The sequence below is a fragment of the Muscardinus avellanarius genome (genome assembly GCF_963383645.1).
Source record: "Muscardinus avellanarius genome assembly, chromosome: 7".
Lineage (NCBI taxonomy): Eukaryota > Metazoa > Chordata > Mammalia > Rodentia > Gliridae > Muscardinus > Muscardinus avellanarius.
Genome location: NC_137793.1, coordinates 87,019,302 through 87,038,341, shown reverse-complemented (window position 1 = coordinate 87,038,341; position 19,040 = coordinate 87,019,302). Strand labels below are relative to the sequence as shown.

Genomic DNA, 19,040 nt, shown 5'->3' with positions numbered 1-19,040 from the left:
TGTCGCTACACAAACCAGTCAGCAAATAGAAGAACAACAAAAATTAATAAAAAATGAAAGACTTGTCTCTGCTGAGGAGTGGACACTGTGGTCAAGGACGAACATTCGCTGGCCTGCCTACTGCCCTTCTTTCTTTCTTCGTGGTCCAGGCCCCCGTGGGGCGAGCAAGGGCGGGAGTCATCAACCCTCCCCCCTTTTGCGTTGCTTCTCAGGCTGCTGGCTGGAGGGGCCTGGGGCAGAAGCTGCTGGCAATGGCTCTCTGCCTCTCTGCTCAGCAGTACAAGGCTGGATGGGACGGGAAGCTCCGTCTGTCTACTGGAGTTTTGCCCAGACAGACTAGAGCCCTGCGCTCCTGCCACAGGCCGAGGTGGGGTTATAAGCGGGAGGGTCCAGCCGCTGGGGTCCAGCTCTGATTGGAACTTTGTAGGGTGGCATCTACTCTAGAGAGATTAGCTCATCACATTCCTAGGGCTGGGCAGATGCCGATCTCTGCTGGGCGGCTGGATCTCAGGCCCCCCCCCCCAGGAGTCCACTCACAGGGTGGGACAACCATCTGTCCCGGGTGCAGAGGGCACAGCAGGTCCCACACACTCCACTGCCCATGACTATGGGCTTCCAAGACTCAGCTCCCAAATGGAATCATGCCTGTCCATTCTATTTCTGATCCTCTTCAGCTGGTCTTGCAAGCCGTCAGACTCGGGGAAAGTGGGTTGCACTCCGCTCCATATTCCTGGTCTGAATCTCTCTGGGTGCAATCTTCTCTGAGCCTGTTTCAATCACTGTTCTGTAGATAAACTCTAGGTCACTTGGTCAGTGCTGGCCTGGATGGTGGGTGGCGATATTTGCTACAATTTCCAAGGTTTCTGCAGCAGCAAGGTCCAACATGACCTGGTCAAGATGGCTCCGGCCTCAGCTTTCTGCTCCTAAGTTGAGAACCACAAAGTGCGTTTCAAACACCAGTTCGCGGTGCAGCCTCTGAGTCAGCTAAGCTCAGACCTCCTTTCTACTCTCCAGATGTTCTGATGCCAAGTGTGCATTAAATTTCAGCGAATTCCCTCGGTCACACACCTCGCTTTGACACAGTATTCCTGCTGCTCGGGTTCTGAGCCTCAGAGCAACTGGGAAGTGTTACCTTCTGCGCTGACTGGATCAACTGGCAGGAAGACAGCCAGGGTTTCCAGGCATCCTCAGGTCAGAACCCAGGTCTGCAGCCAGAAGGCAGCCATGACATCCTTGGAGAGGCTCCCTGGAGGCAGGCCTGGGGTCACCCTCAGAGTTAAGGGTGTATGTGTGGTGGGGGAGCCAGCCTGCATGCAGAGGGGCCCCCATGACTCCCAGAGCAGCCTGGATCCCAAAACCAAACACTGCCATTAGAATAGCAAATTGCCCAAGGGGCAACGAAGGTTCATTGTTGAGGAGGATTCTGATTCTGGGAGGGCAGAAGGAGAAGCTGGTTTTAGTGCAGAGGGGGAAATTTCCTGTCTGGACATCTCAATGGCTTCCCACTGAAGTTAGAATAAAATGCCAACTCCTCGGCTTTGTCTCTTGAAAATTCCAAGTCTGTTCCTTCATTAAGGCATTTGCCCCTGCCATTGCCTCTGCCTGGTATGCTCGTCTCTGAGAGCTTCACGCAGCTGGCGCCTTCTCCCCGGCCAGGTTTTCTTGACAGCCCATATAAAATAACCTGAGGCTTTGGGCCAAGGGCATGCTGGGACCCTGAGATGGCTTCTGTCCAGCCTCTGGGGAGCAAGGCAGGAAGGGCTGCTTTAAGAAAGGCTCCTTGGCCAGGCATCTCAATACTACAGGAGGATTGCAAGTTCAAGATCAGCCTCAGCAACTTAGAAAGACTCTCAGCCACCTAGCAAGACCTTGTTTAAAAAAATAGTTTAAAAAAGAACCTGGGGTTTAGCTTGGTGGTAGAATGCCTCTGGGTTCAATCCCTACTAACACACACACACACACACACACACACACACACACACACGCACGCACGCCCATGGAGGGGAACATCTTGGCCCCATGCTTTCTCAGCTCCCACTCCGGTCTGTGCACAGGCTTCTGGTCCCAGGACTTCCTCCCACCCTCTGCCTGCCGACCGAGTGACTCTGAGTGCTGTGTGGGCACGTCCTCTCCTGTGGGCTCCCCAAGCTCACTGTGGGGCCTGTGGCCTGGGGTCTGACCCCGGCTTCGTTGAACCTGGCAAGACCCAGCGTACATTGAGCCCTCTGTAGATTTTAGAGTTCTCACTTTTTTTTTTTTTTTGGTGGTACTGGGGGTGGAACCCAGAGACTTTCTACCTCCGGGCTATACTCCCAGATCCATTTTATATTTTATTTGGAAACAGGGTCTCACTAAGTAGCTGAGAGCCTCACTAAGTAGCGGAGGCTGGCTTTGAACCTGTGTGATCCTCCTGTCTCAGCCTCCCAAGCGCGGGGATTACAAGCATGTGCCACCACGCCCGGCTAGAGTTCTCACTTCTAATGCTGAGTATTTGAGTTCTCTCTCTCTCTCTCTCTCTCTCTCTCTCTCTCTCTCTCTCTCTCTCTCTCTCTCTCCATCTCTCTCTCTCTCTCTCTCTCTCTCCCTCCCTCCCTCCCTCCCTCCCTCCCCTCCCTCCCTCCCGTCTCCCCCTCCCCCTCCCTTCTCTCCTCTCCCCCTCCCCCCTCTCCTCTCCTCTTCTCTCTCTCTTCTCTTCTCTCCTCTCCTCTCCTCTCCTCTCCTCTCCTCTCCCCTCCCCTCCCCTCCCCTCCTCTTCTTCTTCTCTCTCTCTCTCTCTCTCTCTCTCTCTCTCTCTCTCTCTTTGTGGGTCTGGGGATTGAACCCAGGGGCATTCTACCTCCGAGCTACACTCCCTGCCCTATTTTTTATTCTTTATTTTGAAACAGGGTCTCACTAAGTAGCTGAGGCTGTCTGCGAACTGTGATCCTCCGGTCTCAGCCTCCCTAATGCTGGGATTACAAGCGTGCACCACCACGCCCAGCAGTTTTCTCTTTTTAAAAATTACCATGGCCAAAGGTTTGTCTATTTATCTTTCAAGGGTAATAAGCTTGCTCTTATAATTGAGCCTACAGTTTTTAATAAGCTGATAGGAGTATTTAAATGGTGACAGTGTTAGATTGCTGGAGGCTGAATATGGACTTGCTTGACAGCTGAAAACTTCTGGGTTCTAGCTGGGCACGGTAGTGCACCCCTGTAATCTAGTACTTGAGAGGTTAAAATAGGCGATTGCGGGTTCCAGGTCTGCCGCAGCAACTTAGCATTCACCGCCACGGCTGGCTGAAAAGTGGTTATTTTGAAATATATCAGATGGGCACTGTGGCAAACGTGCCAGTAATCCCAGGACAGGGGAGGCTGAGACGGGGGAGCACAGGTTTGAGGCCAACCTCAGCAACTTAGCGAGACTCAGCAGCCTAGCACGACCTGGTTCAAAACAAAAAAATGAAAAGGGCTGGGGGTGCAGCCCAGAGATAGAATGTCCCTGACTTCCATCCCCAGTACCAAATAAACAAACGTTTCAAAATAAAAAATAAAAAGAAAGATGAACGAGTGAACTTCTAGAGCATCCTTCAAAACAAGACTTGCTCTCCAGGGGAAATTACTTTACAAGAGACTTAGTGTATGTAGAAAAGGGTAACCCAAACCCCTCTAGCTGTCTTGTTTCATGTAAGGAGAAAAAACACAAAATTCTTTGGAAGGTCACATGCCAGGGACGCAGATCTACTAAAGACATTGTCACAGGCCAGCTAGTCCAATGGGGCGCGAGTTTGCTCGCGGTCGATGGTCTCAGTAAAGGTGGGGAAGGATAGAGTGATTCTACCACAGATTCTTATCTTTGGCGGTTCTTTCCTAGGAAAATAATCCTGTGATCAGCGCTTTAAAAAGAATCTGACATGGATCCATGCTTCTTGTGCAATGGAACACTTTATTTTGGACACAAGATTTTTTATATATTCCCCTCTCCCAGTGAATTTCTAGTAAAAAGAAGTGCAAAACACCCAAGGTACAAAAGAGAAATACACATGCAGATTACCAACCCTGAACAAGACAAAAGTAAGGCATGGGATATCCCAGGTCTTTGTGTTTAAAATCAGTCCCATTATCTCAGGTGGGTCTTGTGCTCCGGAGCCCAGCCCCCTTTGGCCTTGCAGCTGCTGAGGCTTCTATTTGGCTAAAAGTCACACCCAAAATCACTTGAAGAGTCCAGTTTGTTTTTTAAGAGTTTTCTTTAACCCTTTCGGAGCTCATTCCTAGGGCTTAGTCCAATGTCCTCCTTTATAATGGGGGACGAAGTCTGAGATTCCAGTTTTCATATAGTTATCGTAAGGAAAATCCGTGTTCCTCTATGATGATTTAAGGAACTTCGATGAATGTCTGCTGGATTTTGTCTGCAATACTATCCGCTGTCTGAAAACTTAAACAAACTCATGACACAGTTTAGCAGGTAAACACCAAGAAATAACATGAGGTCTTTAGATTTAGTTGTCAGATATATTTCTCTAGCAGCTGAGCATTTTTCCTCTTTTAATAATCCATATTCCTATCACTAACCCTCTGCAACTTTCATTTCTTTTCTGATTACCCGAATTCTCTCTTTCCCATTCAGGCCAATCTCAGGATAAGCTCTTCTTCATACAAAATACTTTCTTATTCTCACCATATTTTCTTTCTTTCTTTCATCTTTACACATCTATTTTTATCTGTCCTTTGTTTTGACATAGCTATTTTCTAACCAGGTGGTGTCGCTGTAACTCCAGGCATCACTATTACTACGTGTAAAAGCCAAGGTCAAAGGTGGACTGGAATGTTGCTACTGCCTCTAATTACCATTTGAACAAGGCTCATCTAATTACCATTTGAGCAAGGCTGAAAGTTTGCTGGAAAGATTATTTTACATGAATTTAATTTCTTTCGCAGTCCTAATCTTTTTCCCACCGGAGCAATTTCATATGGAAAGTTAAAAGAATCATTACCAAAAGGATAGTAGTTATGAAAGAATATCTAAGAGTGGAGAATACTTTTTGCCAGCGACCACACCTTCTCTCGGGGCTTATTTCTCACCTTGAGAATCGCCTATGACTACATGGATTCTCACACATGTAGATGCCGAGATGGGGTGGGCAGCAAAGTCTTGGCAAGACCTGAGACTTAATCATGAGATTATACAACACTTTCCCTCTGCAACAAATTACCCCAGCATCAACAGCGAGTGAGGGGAAATCTCATCACTCCACAAGGTTTTCTTTTTTTTTTTTTCTTGGTCAGAATTCAGGTCTTTTTATTTATTTTTTTCTTTTTTTTTCTTTTTTTTTAATTGAAAGTAAATGTTATACATTTAATCTGTATTTGGTGCCCTCTCCCCCCTTGTTTCCCTCCCCCCCCCCATACTTAATACCCAGGCTAACTAAAGTTTTCTTATACATTTTGTTTTAGTTGTTTTACACCACTCCCACACCAAAATCATTGATTTTTTTTTTTTTTTTTTTTTTTGGTGGTACTGGGGTTCCTGGAAGCCCTTCTACCTTCAGGCTACACTCCCAGACCTATCTTTACATTTTTATTTGGAAACAGGGTCTCCTAAGCCAGTGCGCGGCTGGCTTCGAACCTGCGCGGTCCTCCTGTCTCTGCCTCCCAAGCGCGGGGATTACAAGCGTGCGCCACCACGCCTGGCCAAAATCATTGATTTTATTCTATCACCACAGATTAATTGTATCTGTTTTAGCAAAGGATGTAAATAGAATTATAAAGCATATGTCCTTTTATATCTGGCTTATTGCAGTCAACATAATGCAATATGGGGGGGGGGCTACTGAGGATGGAACCTAGGGAAATTCTACCTCTGAACTACACCCCCAGCCCTATTTTATTTTTTATTTTGAAACAGGAATTCACTAAGTTGCAGAGGGCTTTGCTAAATTGCTTAGTCTGGCCACAAACCCGCGATCCTCCTCTCTCAGCCTCCCAAGTACCGGGATTTTTAGGCGTGGGCCACCATGCTTGGCTTACATAATGTTTCTGAGACCCATTCAGTTTGTTGAGTTGAACGCTCCAGTAAGCTGCTCCTCCTCATTGCAAGCGGTGTCCCAGTTCACAAATATACCAGAGTTTCTCCATTCTCCTATTTATGGACTTGAGTTGTTCCCAGTTTTTTTGCGGTCATGACTGTAAAGCTTCTATGAATATTCATGGGTAAGTCTCCTTGTGGACTTATGTTCTTTTTCTTTGAATAAATATATGTGTGTAAAATTATCCAGTCATTGGTTAGCTACATGTTCAATTTTATAAGAAACTGCCAAGCTTTACAAAATAGTTGTTGATACCATTTCACACACTGAAGAGCAATGTATGAGGTCTAAGCATGTCAAGTACTTGCCAACGTCTGGTGTCGCCGGTCTAATTTTAGGCTGTCTAGTGGGCACGTAGTGACTTGGGAACGTGGTTTTAATTCTTTCCTGGCTGACTAATAACGGCGAGCACTCTTCCATGTGTTTATTGCCTACTCCTACGTCTTCATTTGTACGGTGACTCTTCAAGTCTGCCATCCACATCTTTTTATTGAGTTATGAAAGTTTTTATATAATCTGGGTAAAAAGCCACTTTTAGATTTATGTACTGTGAATGTGGTCTGCTAGTCTATGACTTTTCTTCTTTGCTTTATTAGCCAAGTTGTGCGTGTGTGGGGGGGTACTGGGGATTGAACCTAGGGGTTCTACCTCTAAGCTACACCCCCAGCCCTATTTTATTGTTTTGTTTGGGAACAAGGTCTTGCTAAATTGCAGAGGGCCTCACTAAATTGCTGAGGCTGACTGCAAACTTGTGATCCTCCTGTCTTAGCCTTTCAAGTACTGGGATTGCAGGCATGGGCCAAAACACCTGGTTATGTTACATCTTTTTTTTTTGTGTGTGTGGTACTGGGGGTGGAGCCCAGAGGCTTTCTACCTCCAGGCTATACTCCTAGACTTATTTTATATTTTATTTGGAAATAGGGTCTCACTAAGTTGCTGAGAGCCTCACTAAGTAGCTGAGGCTGGCTTCGAACCTGTGCGATCCTCCTGTCTCAGCCTCCCGAGCGCGGACATTACAAGTGTGCGCCACCACGCCCGGCTACATCTTTTTTTATAATAGTCATGCTCATTACAGTAAGGTGACATGCATTGTGTTCCTGATTTGAATTTACTTAAATATCCAGCAGTTTCTGGTATACTAGCTGGCTATTTGTATGTTTTCTTTTGATAAATAGCTATTTCAGTCAATTACCTTTTTATTTTCTTTCTTCTTGATACTGGAGGTCAAACACTGAGGCATTCTACCTCTGAACTATACCCCCAGCCCTATTTTATTTTGTATTTTGAAAACAAAATCTCACTAAGTTGCTGAGAGACCTTGCTAAGTTGCTGAGGCTGGCCTCAAGCCTGCAATCCTCCTCTCTCAGCCTCCTAAATACTGGGATTACAAGTATGTGTACCATCATATCTGGCTACTGCCCATTTCTAAATCAGGTTATTTTTAGTTCTGATTTTTATTTTTCTATTAAATATTTAGAGTTGCTTACACATTCTGCATATTAAACTTTTGTTAGATTTATAGCTTATAAAATATTTTATCCCATTTTGTACGTTGTCTCTTTACTCAGTTGATTGTTTTCTTTGCTGTGCAGCTTTGTAGTTTGATGTTAAGTCCATTTGTATATTTTTTACTTTTGTTTCTTATATCTTTTTCTTATATCTTAGTTGCAGGAATGCAACTAAGTTGTAGGGGAGGCTGACCAGGAACCCATATTCCCCTGTCTCAGCCTCCTAGATACTAGAATTACAAGCATGCACCACCATGCCTGACTATTTAATTTATTTTAATTTATTTTTGTTAACTGGCGAATAATAGGGGTCCAGTTCAATTCTTCCAATTTTCCCCAAGACTGTTATTGAATCAAATTACCTTTTTTATGCTGTGTAACCATTAACAAAGATTTCTAATTACTTTTTGTGCTTTTCTTTTAAAATTATATGCCAGATTTAAAAGTGACCTATGTGCCTACTTTGCAATATGACAGAATTCTGTACTTCTGTATAAGTTTACTTCTACCAGCAATCTTTCCGTTGCACATGGTTTTTGTATTGCATTTACTATCCCTTCGTTCCCTAACCTAAAAGCCACACTTCGGCACTTCTTGTAGAGTGCAACTAATGGTGATGAACTCCTTCAATTTTTATCAGGGAAAGTCTTAATTTTACTTTTATTTTTGAAGAAAGATTTTTGTCAGATATAGTATTCTTGGCTAGGTAGATTTTTCTTTCAGTATTTTAAGATTACCATCGCCGTCTCTTCTAGTCTCTGAGGCTAAATAAATCTGCTGATGATCTCATAAAAATTCTCTTGTACAGGACAAACTAGTTTTATTGCTTTTGTCTGTGACGTTGGATAATTTGATTATGACGTGTCTTGGTGTAAGTCTCTTTATATTTATCCTAGTTGGAGTCCTTGAACTTCTTGAATTTGTATATCTATTTCTCTCCTTAAATTTGGAAAATTTTCAGCCATTACTTATTCAGATATTTTCTCGGTCCCTTTCTGTATTTCTTCTTCTGAGACTTTCATATGCATATGTTGTTACATTTTATTTATTTATTTATTGGTACTGGAGATGGAACCCAGAGACATTCTACCTCTGAGCTATACCCCCAGCCCTATTTTTTATTCTTTATTTTGAAACAGGGTCTCACTGAGTTACAGAGGGCCTCACTAAGTAGCCAAGGCTGGCCGCGAACCATGATCCTCCTACCTCAGCCTCCCGAGTACTGGTATTACAGCATGTGTCGCCACACTCAGCTACGTTTCCCTGACTTTTGTTTGTTTGTATATCATCGTTTTCTGTTGGGAATGTCAGCATTTGAAAACCCAACCACTTCCCCCAGACTTTTCAGCCTAGTTTTGCCCAAGGGCTTTCTCCACTTAGTCTAGTTAAAAATTCTTAATACCGCTCGAGCTTTTCCTGAGAACCTTTTTCTGTGACCTCTTTGTGTATGGACATATAATCTCCTAATTGAAGAGGTTTGCTGATTTCTTTTTCTTTTATAATTCTTGGTACATTGTAATTATACATCACAGCGAGATTAAAAGTGACACAAACACACATACACGCATCACTTGTGCGTCTCCCTCCATATCCCACCCCGGACCCCTAGGTGTCCATCAACAGAGGACTGGGTATAGATTTATTATATATACACGATGGAGTTTTACTCAGCCATAAAGAAGAACAAAATTACGTCATTCTCGGGAGACCGAATGGTGCTAGTTGATATGTTCAGTGAGATCAGCCAGTCTCAGAAAGTCAAGGATCATATATCTTCTTTCATATGTGGAAGTCAAAATTAGGAAACAAAAGAGACTTTCAATAAACGAGAGACCAGTCGAATAATGGAAGGGAGTGAGGGAGGGGAAACGGAGGGTTGAGGAAGGAAACAGTTAAAATAATGGAATGTCTTTCTTTATAGAAAGGCCTGCTCATCTCCTCAGGAGTTCCCATAGGTCTGCTCTTTTGTGGTGTCTCTGCCGCTGTGGTGAGCTATGGAACTGGAACGCCACCTAGTGTCTACCTCTGGTATCCACACTGGGTTTTGTTTGTATTGGGTGCTCTACCTCTGAGATATACTCCCAGCCCTTTACATTTCTGCTTCGAAATATGTTCTTGCTAAGTTGCGGAGGGTCTTACTATGTTGCTGAGGCACTTCTCAAACCTACTACCCTTCTATCTCAGCCTCTGGAGTACTGTGATTACAGGTGTGATCCACGATGCCCAGCCTGATGCATATTAAATGTCTGTTTTTAGATACCCCCAACCTGGTACATGTCAGTGCTTGGACTTAGATGAGACAGAAGCTAGTTCCTTGGGCATCTTCCTAGGAGTCGGAATATTGAATGTAAGTTCTACTCCTTTTCCCTCTGTAGGGAAAAGGTGCAAGTCTAAGATTTCCTTCCAACCACTCTGCGCATCATAGAAGTTCAGAGCTCAGTTATGGTGAGAGAGAGGGGGGAGGGGGAGGGGAGGGGAGGGGGAGGGGAGAGGGAGGGAGGGAGAGAGAGAGAGAGAGAGAGAGAGAGAGAGAGGGAGAGAGCGTGCCACGTTTCACGTTTTTCTACAGGGTTTCAATCTGGCTGGCTTCACGCTGGCTCTGGGTGCAGGAGCCTGTCAGCTGTTTCTGGGTTTCTCTAAGGGCACTGAGTCTGCGTACGGTTGTGCTCAGGGCCCCATGAGGGAAGGAGGAGCTAACGCTAGCTATTGTGCCTTACTGTTGACATCTCTTCCTTCTGCTGGCTCTTTTGATGAGCAGCAGTATTTTAATGAGTTACATTTAATTTTGAGGAATACCTAATAAAAGAATGTCTTTATAGTCTTATTAGTTAAAATAAGTAACAATAGGAAGAACTTCTTATATAGTTAGTGGGTGTTTGTGCATAATTTAGCCATATGAATATGGATCTATTTCTATAATACTCTTATGTTCCAAATTTGTCTATTTTTTTCAATATCAATGACACTGTCTTGAATAATGTGAATTTACAGTAAATTTTGGAATCAGGTATGTACGTGTGTGTATAATATCAGGGGAATTCTATATCTGGGTTTTACTCCCAGCTTTATTTATTTATTTATTTATTTATTTATTTATTGCGGTACTGGGGATGAAACCCAGAGGCATTCTATCTCCGAGTAATACTCCCAGCCCTATTTTTTTTATTCTTTTATTGTGAAACAGGGTCTCACTGAGTTGCAAAGGGCCTCACTAAGTAGCTGAGGCTGTCCACAAACTGCGATCTTCCTGTCTCAGCCTCCCAAGTCCTGGGATTACAAGCGTGCGCCACCATGCCCAGCTCTTTTTATTTCAAAACAGAGTTTTACTTTGAAACTTCTTGCTGAGTTGCCGAGGGTCCCCCTAAGTTGCTGAGGCTAACCTCAAATCTTCCTGTCTCAGCCTCCCGAGTTCTGGGATTAAAAGTGCGTGTCCATGCCCCAACTGGCCTCATGAAATAAGATGAGAAATGTTTCCTAAATAGTTTTTAATAAGGTTGACATTATTTCTTCTTCAATTGTTTTATACAATTCACTGCTGAAGCCATCTGTGCCAGGAGTTTCTCTGTAGGAAGGTTTTTAATTAGGCACTCAATTTCCTTAAAAAATATTAAGCTGTTCATATTTTAATGTTTTTGTTTTGGTAAGTAGTACTTTTTAAGAAAATTTTTAAATTTATCTAAACTGTCTTATTTATTGGCAGCAAGTTGTTTATAATATCTGCTATCGTCCTTTTAGTGTCTGTAGGATCTGTTGTGATGTCTATTTTTACCTCCGGGCTACACTCCCAGACCTATTTTATATTAAATTTTGATTTTTTTTTTTTTTGGTACTGGGGTTCCTAGAAACCCTTCTCCGGGCTACACTCCCAGACCTATTTTATATTTTTATTTGGAAACAGGGTCTCTTAAGCCAGCGCGGCTGGCTTCAAACCTGCGCAATCCTCCTGTCTCCGCCTCCCAAGCGCGGGGATTACAAACCTGCACCACCACGCCCGGCAGTGATGTCTATTTTTATTCCTGTGTGTTTATTTTTCCCTAATAGTCTTATAAGGAGTAAAATAATTTTAGTAGTCACAAGAGAAAAAAAAAGTTTTGATTTTGTTGATATTTTTCTTTCATTTGTTTATTTTCTATTTAAGTGATTTAAGCTCTTATAATGATGATGATGGTGATACTGATGATTTCTTTTTCTCTGCTCTCTTTGAATTTACTGTGTTCTTCTATTTTTTTGTCTCCTTAGAATGAAAATATTATTTGATATCATATGGGTTTTTTTTAGAACATAGGGATTTAAAAACTATAATTTTTCCTTTAAGGATTGCTTTAATTATATCTGTATTTTATTTTGTTTTTTATTATTCACTTTGAATTATTTTAATTTTTTCATTTACTTTTTAGCATATGTATTATTTAGTAGCATGTTGTTCAATCTTCAAATACTTTAAAATTTTTTAGTTATCATGCTGTTGACTTCTAATTATATGTTGTTTTCTATAGAGCCAGATCTTGTCACTAAAGAGAACCTATTCTGCTTGGCCTGGTGGCAAATGCCTGTAATCCCAGTACTTGGGAGGCTGAGACGGGACGATTACAGGTTTGATGCCAACTTCAGCAATTTAGCCATACCCTCATCAACTTAGCAAGACCCTATTCCCAATCGAAAAAATAAAAAGGCTGGAGATGGAACTTGGAGGTAGAATGCCCCTGGGTTCAATCCCCAATACCACACACACAAAAGAAGTAAATAAAAACTAAAACAAAGTACCTGAGATAATTAAGTTATACAGAGAAGAGTTTTGCCTTGGCTTATAGTTTTGGTTGGAGGTTCCCGCCCATGACCAGGTGGATGGACCCACTGTTTGGGGGCTCTGAGGATGCTGGGTGGTAGGTGGGGAGTGAATTGATTACCTCATGGCCAGGAAACAGAAATGAAAGGAACCACCATTTCCTTTGGGAACACATCTCCAACAATTTAAGGCTCCACAGGCCCTACCTCTCGAAGTTTCTACTCCTCCCAATAGTGCCTTCCCCACATGGCCTTCAGGGGGCATTCAATGTCTAAGCCATAGCAGTGTGTGAAAGAATAGTAGACATTTTTTTCTGGTATTGAGGATTGAACCTAGGGGTATTCTGCCTCCAAAGGATACCTCTAGCCCTTAAAAAAATTTTTTTTAATTTTTGAAACAGAGTCTCAGTAAGTTGCTGAGGGCTGTGCGATGTTGCTGAGGCTATCCTCGAACCAGTGACCCTCCTGTTTCAAACTTCCAAGTACTGGGATTAAAGGTGTGTGCCTGGCAAGGATGGTAGAGACTTAAGTCAATGAAATGCATAGCTTGGAAAGAGCACATTTTTTCTGTCAGGGTGTTAAAGTGATTTACTGAATCGTTTTATGGTGAGATTGAGACTCGGTTTCCTGAAGCTTTAGTTTGATTCAGCTCACCACTAGTTTCAAATAATTTGAGGGCAGAGCTGGATATAATGACTCAAACCCAAAGTCCCACCTATGTAGGAGCCTGAGACAGGAGGATCACAGATTTGAGGCCAGCCTCAGCAATTTAATGAGATCATTTCCAAATAAAATATAAAATAGGGCTAGGGGTATAGCTCAGAGGTAGATTGCCCCTGGTTTCAAAATGCAATACAAAAAAAAAAAAGATTTTTAAAAAATATTTTGAGGGCAGAATGAGAACCTTCCCTTGTGCTTGACAGCTGCTTGCTTTTAATTAATTAATTAATTAATTAGTTAATTTTAGTACTGGAGATTGAACCCAAGGACATTTTACTTCCAAGCCACATCCCCAGCACTATTTTATTTTTTATTTTTAAATAGAGTCTTCCTAAGTTGCTAGGACCATTGTTGAAACTGTGATCCTCCTGCCTCTGCCTCCCAAGAACTGGGAAGCTGCCATCTTTTTTGGACTGTGGGACTGACTATATCATTTGGATTTAAAGACCAACTCTGAGCCTTTAGATCTTTGGAGAGGCTTCTTTGTTCTGCAACCCAAACCCCTGGGTTTAAGGTTTCTCTCCACCCAGACTCCCTGTCCTTAGCTGTGGAGGGGGAGGGCAGAGGCAGAGTACTGAGTGGCTGACCCCAGTGTCTGTGAGCCGGACTCGGTTCTCCCTCCTGTTCTGGCTGTAGCTGATTCTGTTCCTTGGCGAGGTTTCTCTCAGCTTTCTGCTCTGACCCACCTCGGGCAGCCTCTGCCTTCTACTCCAGAGCCAGTCAGCCTTCCTGCCTGCCTTGCTTTTTGGTGTGTGTGTGTGTGTGTGTTTGTGTATTGTACTGTGGATGAAACCCAGGGGCGTTCTACCTCTGAGCTATACTCCCAACCCTATTTTTTTTAAAATACATTTATTAACCAATGTTAACACATTAAATGAATCTATATATTGCTAGTCAGAGCAGCTTACAAAATGCCAGATTGCATCATAGAACTGGACAGCCACGATGGGTAATTACAATGTGCATAGTGGCTAAGCTCAACACCTTGATATAGCTTTATGATTTGCAGAAAATTTTAATAATGGTTCCTAAAACAATCAATTGTAATTTTACCTAAAACTTGTACAAAACCAGGCCACGATCTTTTTTTTTTTAATTTTGTTTTTTGTTTTTTTTTTAAACACACAGTTTTCACACTGTAGTAACTTGGAAATGTGCAACCGTGTCAACAGAGACAAAAAAGCCAAAGTAACACGAATCTCACTTTCATGCAGCTATCAGTTAAATATTACACACTCTGGAATGAGTTTACACCAAAAACATCCCCACAATGACTTGCTCTCAGAGGGGTGGATCGAAGTCTTAAAACTCGGAAACCAAACCAAGGAAGGGCGAGTGTTCCTGGCTGTGACATCCCTATCGGCTGCACCGTGGCGACGCACACCAATCGCTCAGCAACCAAGAGGGGACGCCGAGTAGCTCGTACGAGATGGTGGGCGCCATCGAACAGCCGATGGCCAGCGGCCGTGCACCACTGCTGCCTGCATCAGCATCGCAGGTGGGTGGATGGTATTTCACAGAAGGCTTACTGATACTTTCATCTTTAGAGTGACCCTGACACACCTGGAGAAAACTTTTTAAAAGGCTCTCCTCCGGATTCTTCCACTTCCGTTGTGAGTACTTTAATAAATATCAAAGGTCTAAATAAATATTTACAAATTATTTCTCTAACTTCCAAAAAAATAACTAAATGATAAATGGGAATTTGACTTGGTCTAAGATCAGTCTTTGAAGAAAAAAAAATTGAGATTTTTAAAGAAAAGTAAATTTTTCTGGCTGTATTTCATATATCTATAAAAAAATCGTCGAACTATCGATCCATTCCTATTGGTAACGCTTCTTAATCCAGACACTCCGCAAAATACAGACTTTTTACAAATCACGGCATCTTTAATACAAGAAAATTAACATGCATTATTCTTCATTCTGTATACAGTGATGGAGTTCATCAGGCGATGGCCCATTACCGCCAACATATCGGCGTCTGTGAAAGGTAAGTGCTCTCTGCTTGTGTGGGCTTGCACACACGAGCGACGCCAGGTACCGGGCAGCTGGGACAGGACTCGGGGAGGAGGAGAAGCGGTACAGAAATCGGTATGCCTCATCTGTCGTTTCACGTATGGGTAAAGGTAGTTTTTGGCTTTTATTTTTGTTGATTTTATTACAAGCACTCAGGACAAGGATGAAATGTGCAAACTTTAAAATTTAAATAGTCATTTTCTCTAAGATCCAGCGCAGTAAAAGATTACCCCAGTTCCCTGCAATTTTAAACTACAAGATCAAAGCTAATAATTTGTTATAAAAGTTATATATTGAAAAGAAATAATGAAAAACACAATAGGGAAATATTTAAGAAAAAATACGCAGGACTATTCCTGCTGTGTCAACCCTGTTCCCTAAATCCAACCACATACCCACCGGCATCAGCCGCGGGCGATGCCTTTGCCAGTAAATCAAGCTGAACAGAACCAGCCCAACAAGGTTAAGAAGTAAATGTCACGTCAAGGTAGTATGTTTTATTTCTGAAACAGTCCTGTAGTTCTTACATTCAGATCTATCCTAAATGTTTGTTATACCCACTTGTATTCACCTGCTGTTTTTTTTTTTAAAGATCTGTTGTTTAAAGGTTAAAATCTCTGTAAAACCTAAAAATGTTTTAAAATTTGCTGAAAATGCAACAAATTCTCAATTAAAATTCATTTAAAATAATACCCTCCACTGATGTTACTGTAACCCCCTGAAAAACTCGGGAGGAGCGTTAACAAAAGGTTCAAACTACTGTGCAAAATTTCTTCACGAAAAGTGTTTAAAGGCTGGTGCAAAATGGGAAGCAAACTCGAAACAATTTTGGCTTCTTGGAAACAAAGACCGCCGTGGGGCGCGGCTTCATCTCTTCCGGCGGCAGGTGCGCTTGTGCTCGGCGTGCCAGTGCTCCTGCTGGCACTTGATGGAGCAGTAGGACGTGTTCCAGCAGCAGTGGTACATGGCCTCCTCCTCGCAGTTGTAGCACCACTGCTTCTTCTTGGTCTGCGAGATCAGCTGTTTGTGCTGCGTGGCCAGCTTCTTGATTTCCTCTACGAACTCTTCTTTGCACTTCTCCTTGACCTGCTTACACTTCCTGTCCATCTCGCCCTGCATGTTGGCTACGGCTTTATTTACAGCTTGGCGTTTCTCTTCTTCCATTTCAGAACGCAGCTTCTCCAGCGCCTCGCGGACCACCCGCTCCGTCTCGCGCTTGTGGTCCGACTTCATGCGGTCCTTGAAGTCGTTGAAGATTTTGGTGTACTTGTCGTGGCACATGCTCTGGCAGACGCCGTCGCTGGCGGTCTGGGTGCTCCGATGCAGCATCCTGGGGGAAGAGGCACTTAACTTCTTGGTCTGCGTCGACACCGACACCTTCTCCACGGGCTGCGGCGTCGTGGGGATCTCCTGGCTGGAGCTCACTGCTTCTGTCTCGGGCTCCGGTTCCTCCTTCTTGGGCTCCACGCTTTGATTACGCCGGCCTTTCTTGGCTCTGGGCTCTTGAGTGACCTTCAGCTGCTCGTTGCTGGTAGAGGAGATACTGGACTCTGCCTCCTCCTCACCTCGGTCCTCGTTCTTAGACTTCCAGAATCTTCCTTCACGCAGGAAACGCTGGTGCAGCTCCAGCTCGTCGCAGGCCTTCTTCCACCCCATGCTGCGCTTCACGTGCAGCCGGTGAACGTTGACCGTGATGTCCTGAATGTTCTCCGAGGGGATCCACGCCCTCTGATGGTGGTGGCCAAAGAAGCGAACGTCAACTTGATTGTCCTCTTTCTGCATGACTTTGGCTGGCCAGAACCCGAAACCTTTCATTTTAGCCCAAACCAGCTCATGGTTAGGTATACAGGGGTAGCAGAACCAGTTGTCAGGACGAGCATTTGACAGGTAGAAGCAATTCTTGCAAAGCTGCAGTTCATCCAGCTCGTGACACGTGTCCTTATACAGCATCCTCGCGATGTCGGCTTGCTCACTGTCTGCTCCGTAGAAAATCACTGTGTTGTGGAGAAGCAGCTGCGCATCGGCCTTGAACTCTTCATAGCTGCGGTATTTCCCCTCGTTCACTTTCTCCTGGATGGTGGGGACGTCCACCGCGGAGTGCACCAGCCGTCTGTACATAGGGTGCTTGCTGTCTTTCCCCTTTTTGTTAAGGTCTATGGCCCTCTCCTTCATGCGGGACACGATGAACCTCAGGTAGGTGCCCATCTCCTGCTTGTTTGTACTCTTCTTCTTAATGCTCCTGCAAACTGGGCACTGCCAGTGACTACTGCTGTCTCTAAGCCTGAACTCATCAGACAAACACTTGGAATGATACACACGAAAACACAGGTCACATATCAACACCTCTCCAGGCAAATGGCATTCAAAACAATACCAGTCATGATTCTCTGTTTCCCAGTCAATCTCATCTCCTGGCAACCAGTATCCTTCTTGCTCAATACCAGCTTTTGAGCCTTTGCAGCCCACTGTTAGGGTCTCCACAATGAGACCGTCCTTCACGGCCAGGCTCAGCTGCCGGGTGGTCTCTTTTGGATGCATACCGTGGACCCGAGACATATACTTTGTAATACGGTCAATATTGGCAATTTGCTTCTGGTTCCTTATAATCTCAATGGCTGCCCACAGATGCTGGATAGCTTTTGTATCCGCCTGCCGTCTTTTTGTTAAACGTGCCATGACCTGTTTACTTCTTTAGCATTATGCTCCGGCTCCGCGCCGCGCCCGGCCCGCCTCGGCGCCGCCTCCTTCCCGCCGCCCGGCGCCTCTCGGGCCTCCTATTTTTTTTTTTTTAATTTTGAAACAGGATCTCATTAAATAGCTAAGGCTGACCATGAACTTTTGATCCTCCTACAGCCTCCCAAGTACAACCTCCAGGGATGCTCACAGGTAATGTCTTGCCCTCCACCAGGAGGTGTGCGCGCCCACCTGGGCAAAGGGGCTCTCAGTGCTCCCGCAGCCTTCAGATGCAGCCTCTCCTTGCGGCTGGGCCCCTCAGACTTTCCCCTCTCTGGAGCCCACGCTGGTTTCCTCCCCCCCATCCACGGTGGCTTCCTCTCCCTCTCTGGTAAGCAGCCATGGGACCCATTTCTTAGGAGAGAGGCTTATCAATTTCCAGAATTTTAATTTATTTTTTGTTCTTTTGTTTTGTTTTGTGCTGCTTATAGCCTTGCGTCTGCTCTCTGCTGGGCTTTTAAACACTATGATGTTTCTAGGTTCCGGCGCGCAGGGTGTTATGACGGGAGCAGTGGTCTCTCAGGATTTGCTGCCTCCTGTGTGGGAGCAGAACGCCCCCGGTTGTTTTTTAATCATGTTCAGGATATTGTACTTGCAAAACTGTTTGTAGGAATAATTGAGGCCTGGGATGATGTCATTTTCTTCCAGAGAAATTGTCCTCTGCTTCTTCCAAGCCCAGAAAGCCTAGCAGTGCTGGTGGTCTGAAATAACTCTAATCCAGTTTCAAAAAGTGGGGTTTTTCTGGGTCACACAGGTGACCCAAAGTGGGGCCATCGTGGACAAGGACTAGAGGATTAGCTCCTTGAATGCAGCCATTTTAAGGGATGTTACTAGCCCCTCCATGTAGGAAGTTCCAGATTTCACCTTTTGTCCACTGAGCCCAGGGTACGGTCAAAAGTAATGCTCAAGCCAGGCATGGTGGCGCACACCTGTAATCCCAGCACTTGGGAGGCTGAGACTGGAGGATCTGAGGTTGGCAGCCAACCTCAGCAACTAATGAGGCTCTCAGCAACTGGAAAGACAAGAAATCAAAAGTGCTGGGGGTGTAGCTCAGAGGTAGAATGCCCCAGGGTTCAGTCTGCGGTACCCTCCTCCCCGCCTTTTCTGGATTGTGGATGCAGCCAGGGCAGAGGTGGCCCGAGTGGCAGCCCGCCAGTCCTCCTGTCTGTCTTCTTCTAGGTCCTGCTCCCAGCTCTACACTCTGTGTGTCCTG

At 44.4% G+C, this 19,040-nt stretch overlaps 1 protein-coding gene across 2 annotated transcripts; it reads right to left on the bottom strand.

The window, feature by feature from the left end:
- Positions 1 to 15,961: 15,961 nt before the first annotated feature.
- On the bottom strand, positions 15,962 to 17,770 carry LOC308264970 (zinc finger MYND domain-containing protein 11-like; the record flags this gene model as incomplete). 2 transcript variants are annotated; one of them, XM_080698591.1, is made up of 3 exons in its annotated part: positions 15,962 to 17,017; positions 17,162 to 17,333; positions 17,469 to 17,770. In XM_080698591.1, the coding sequence occupies 3 exons, from the start codon at positions 17,768 to 17,770 to the stop codon at positions 15,962 to 15,964; spliced, it is 1,530 nt and encodes a 509-aa protein (XP_080554717.1). The 2 variants fall into 2 exon arrangements, with proteins under 2 accessions (XP_080554717.1, XP_080554716.1); XM_080698590.1 differs by having other exon boundaries at positions 15,962 to 17,333.
- Positions 17,771 to 19,040: the final 1,270 nt, after the last annotated feature.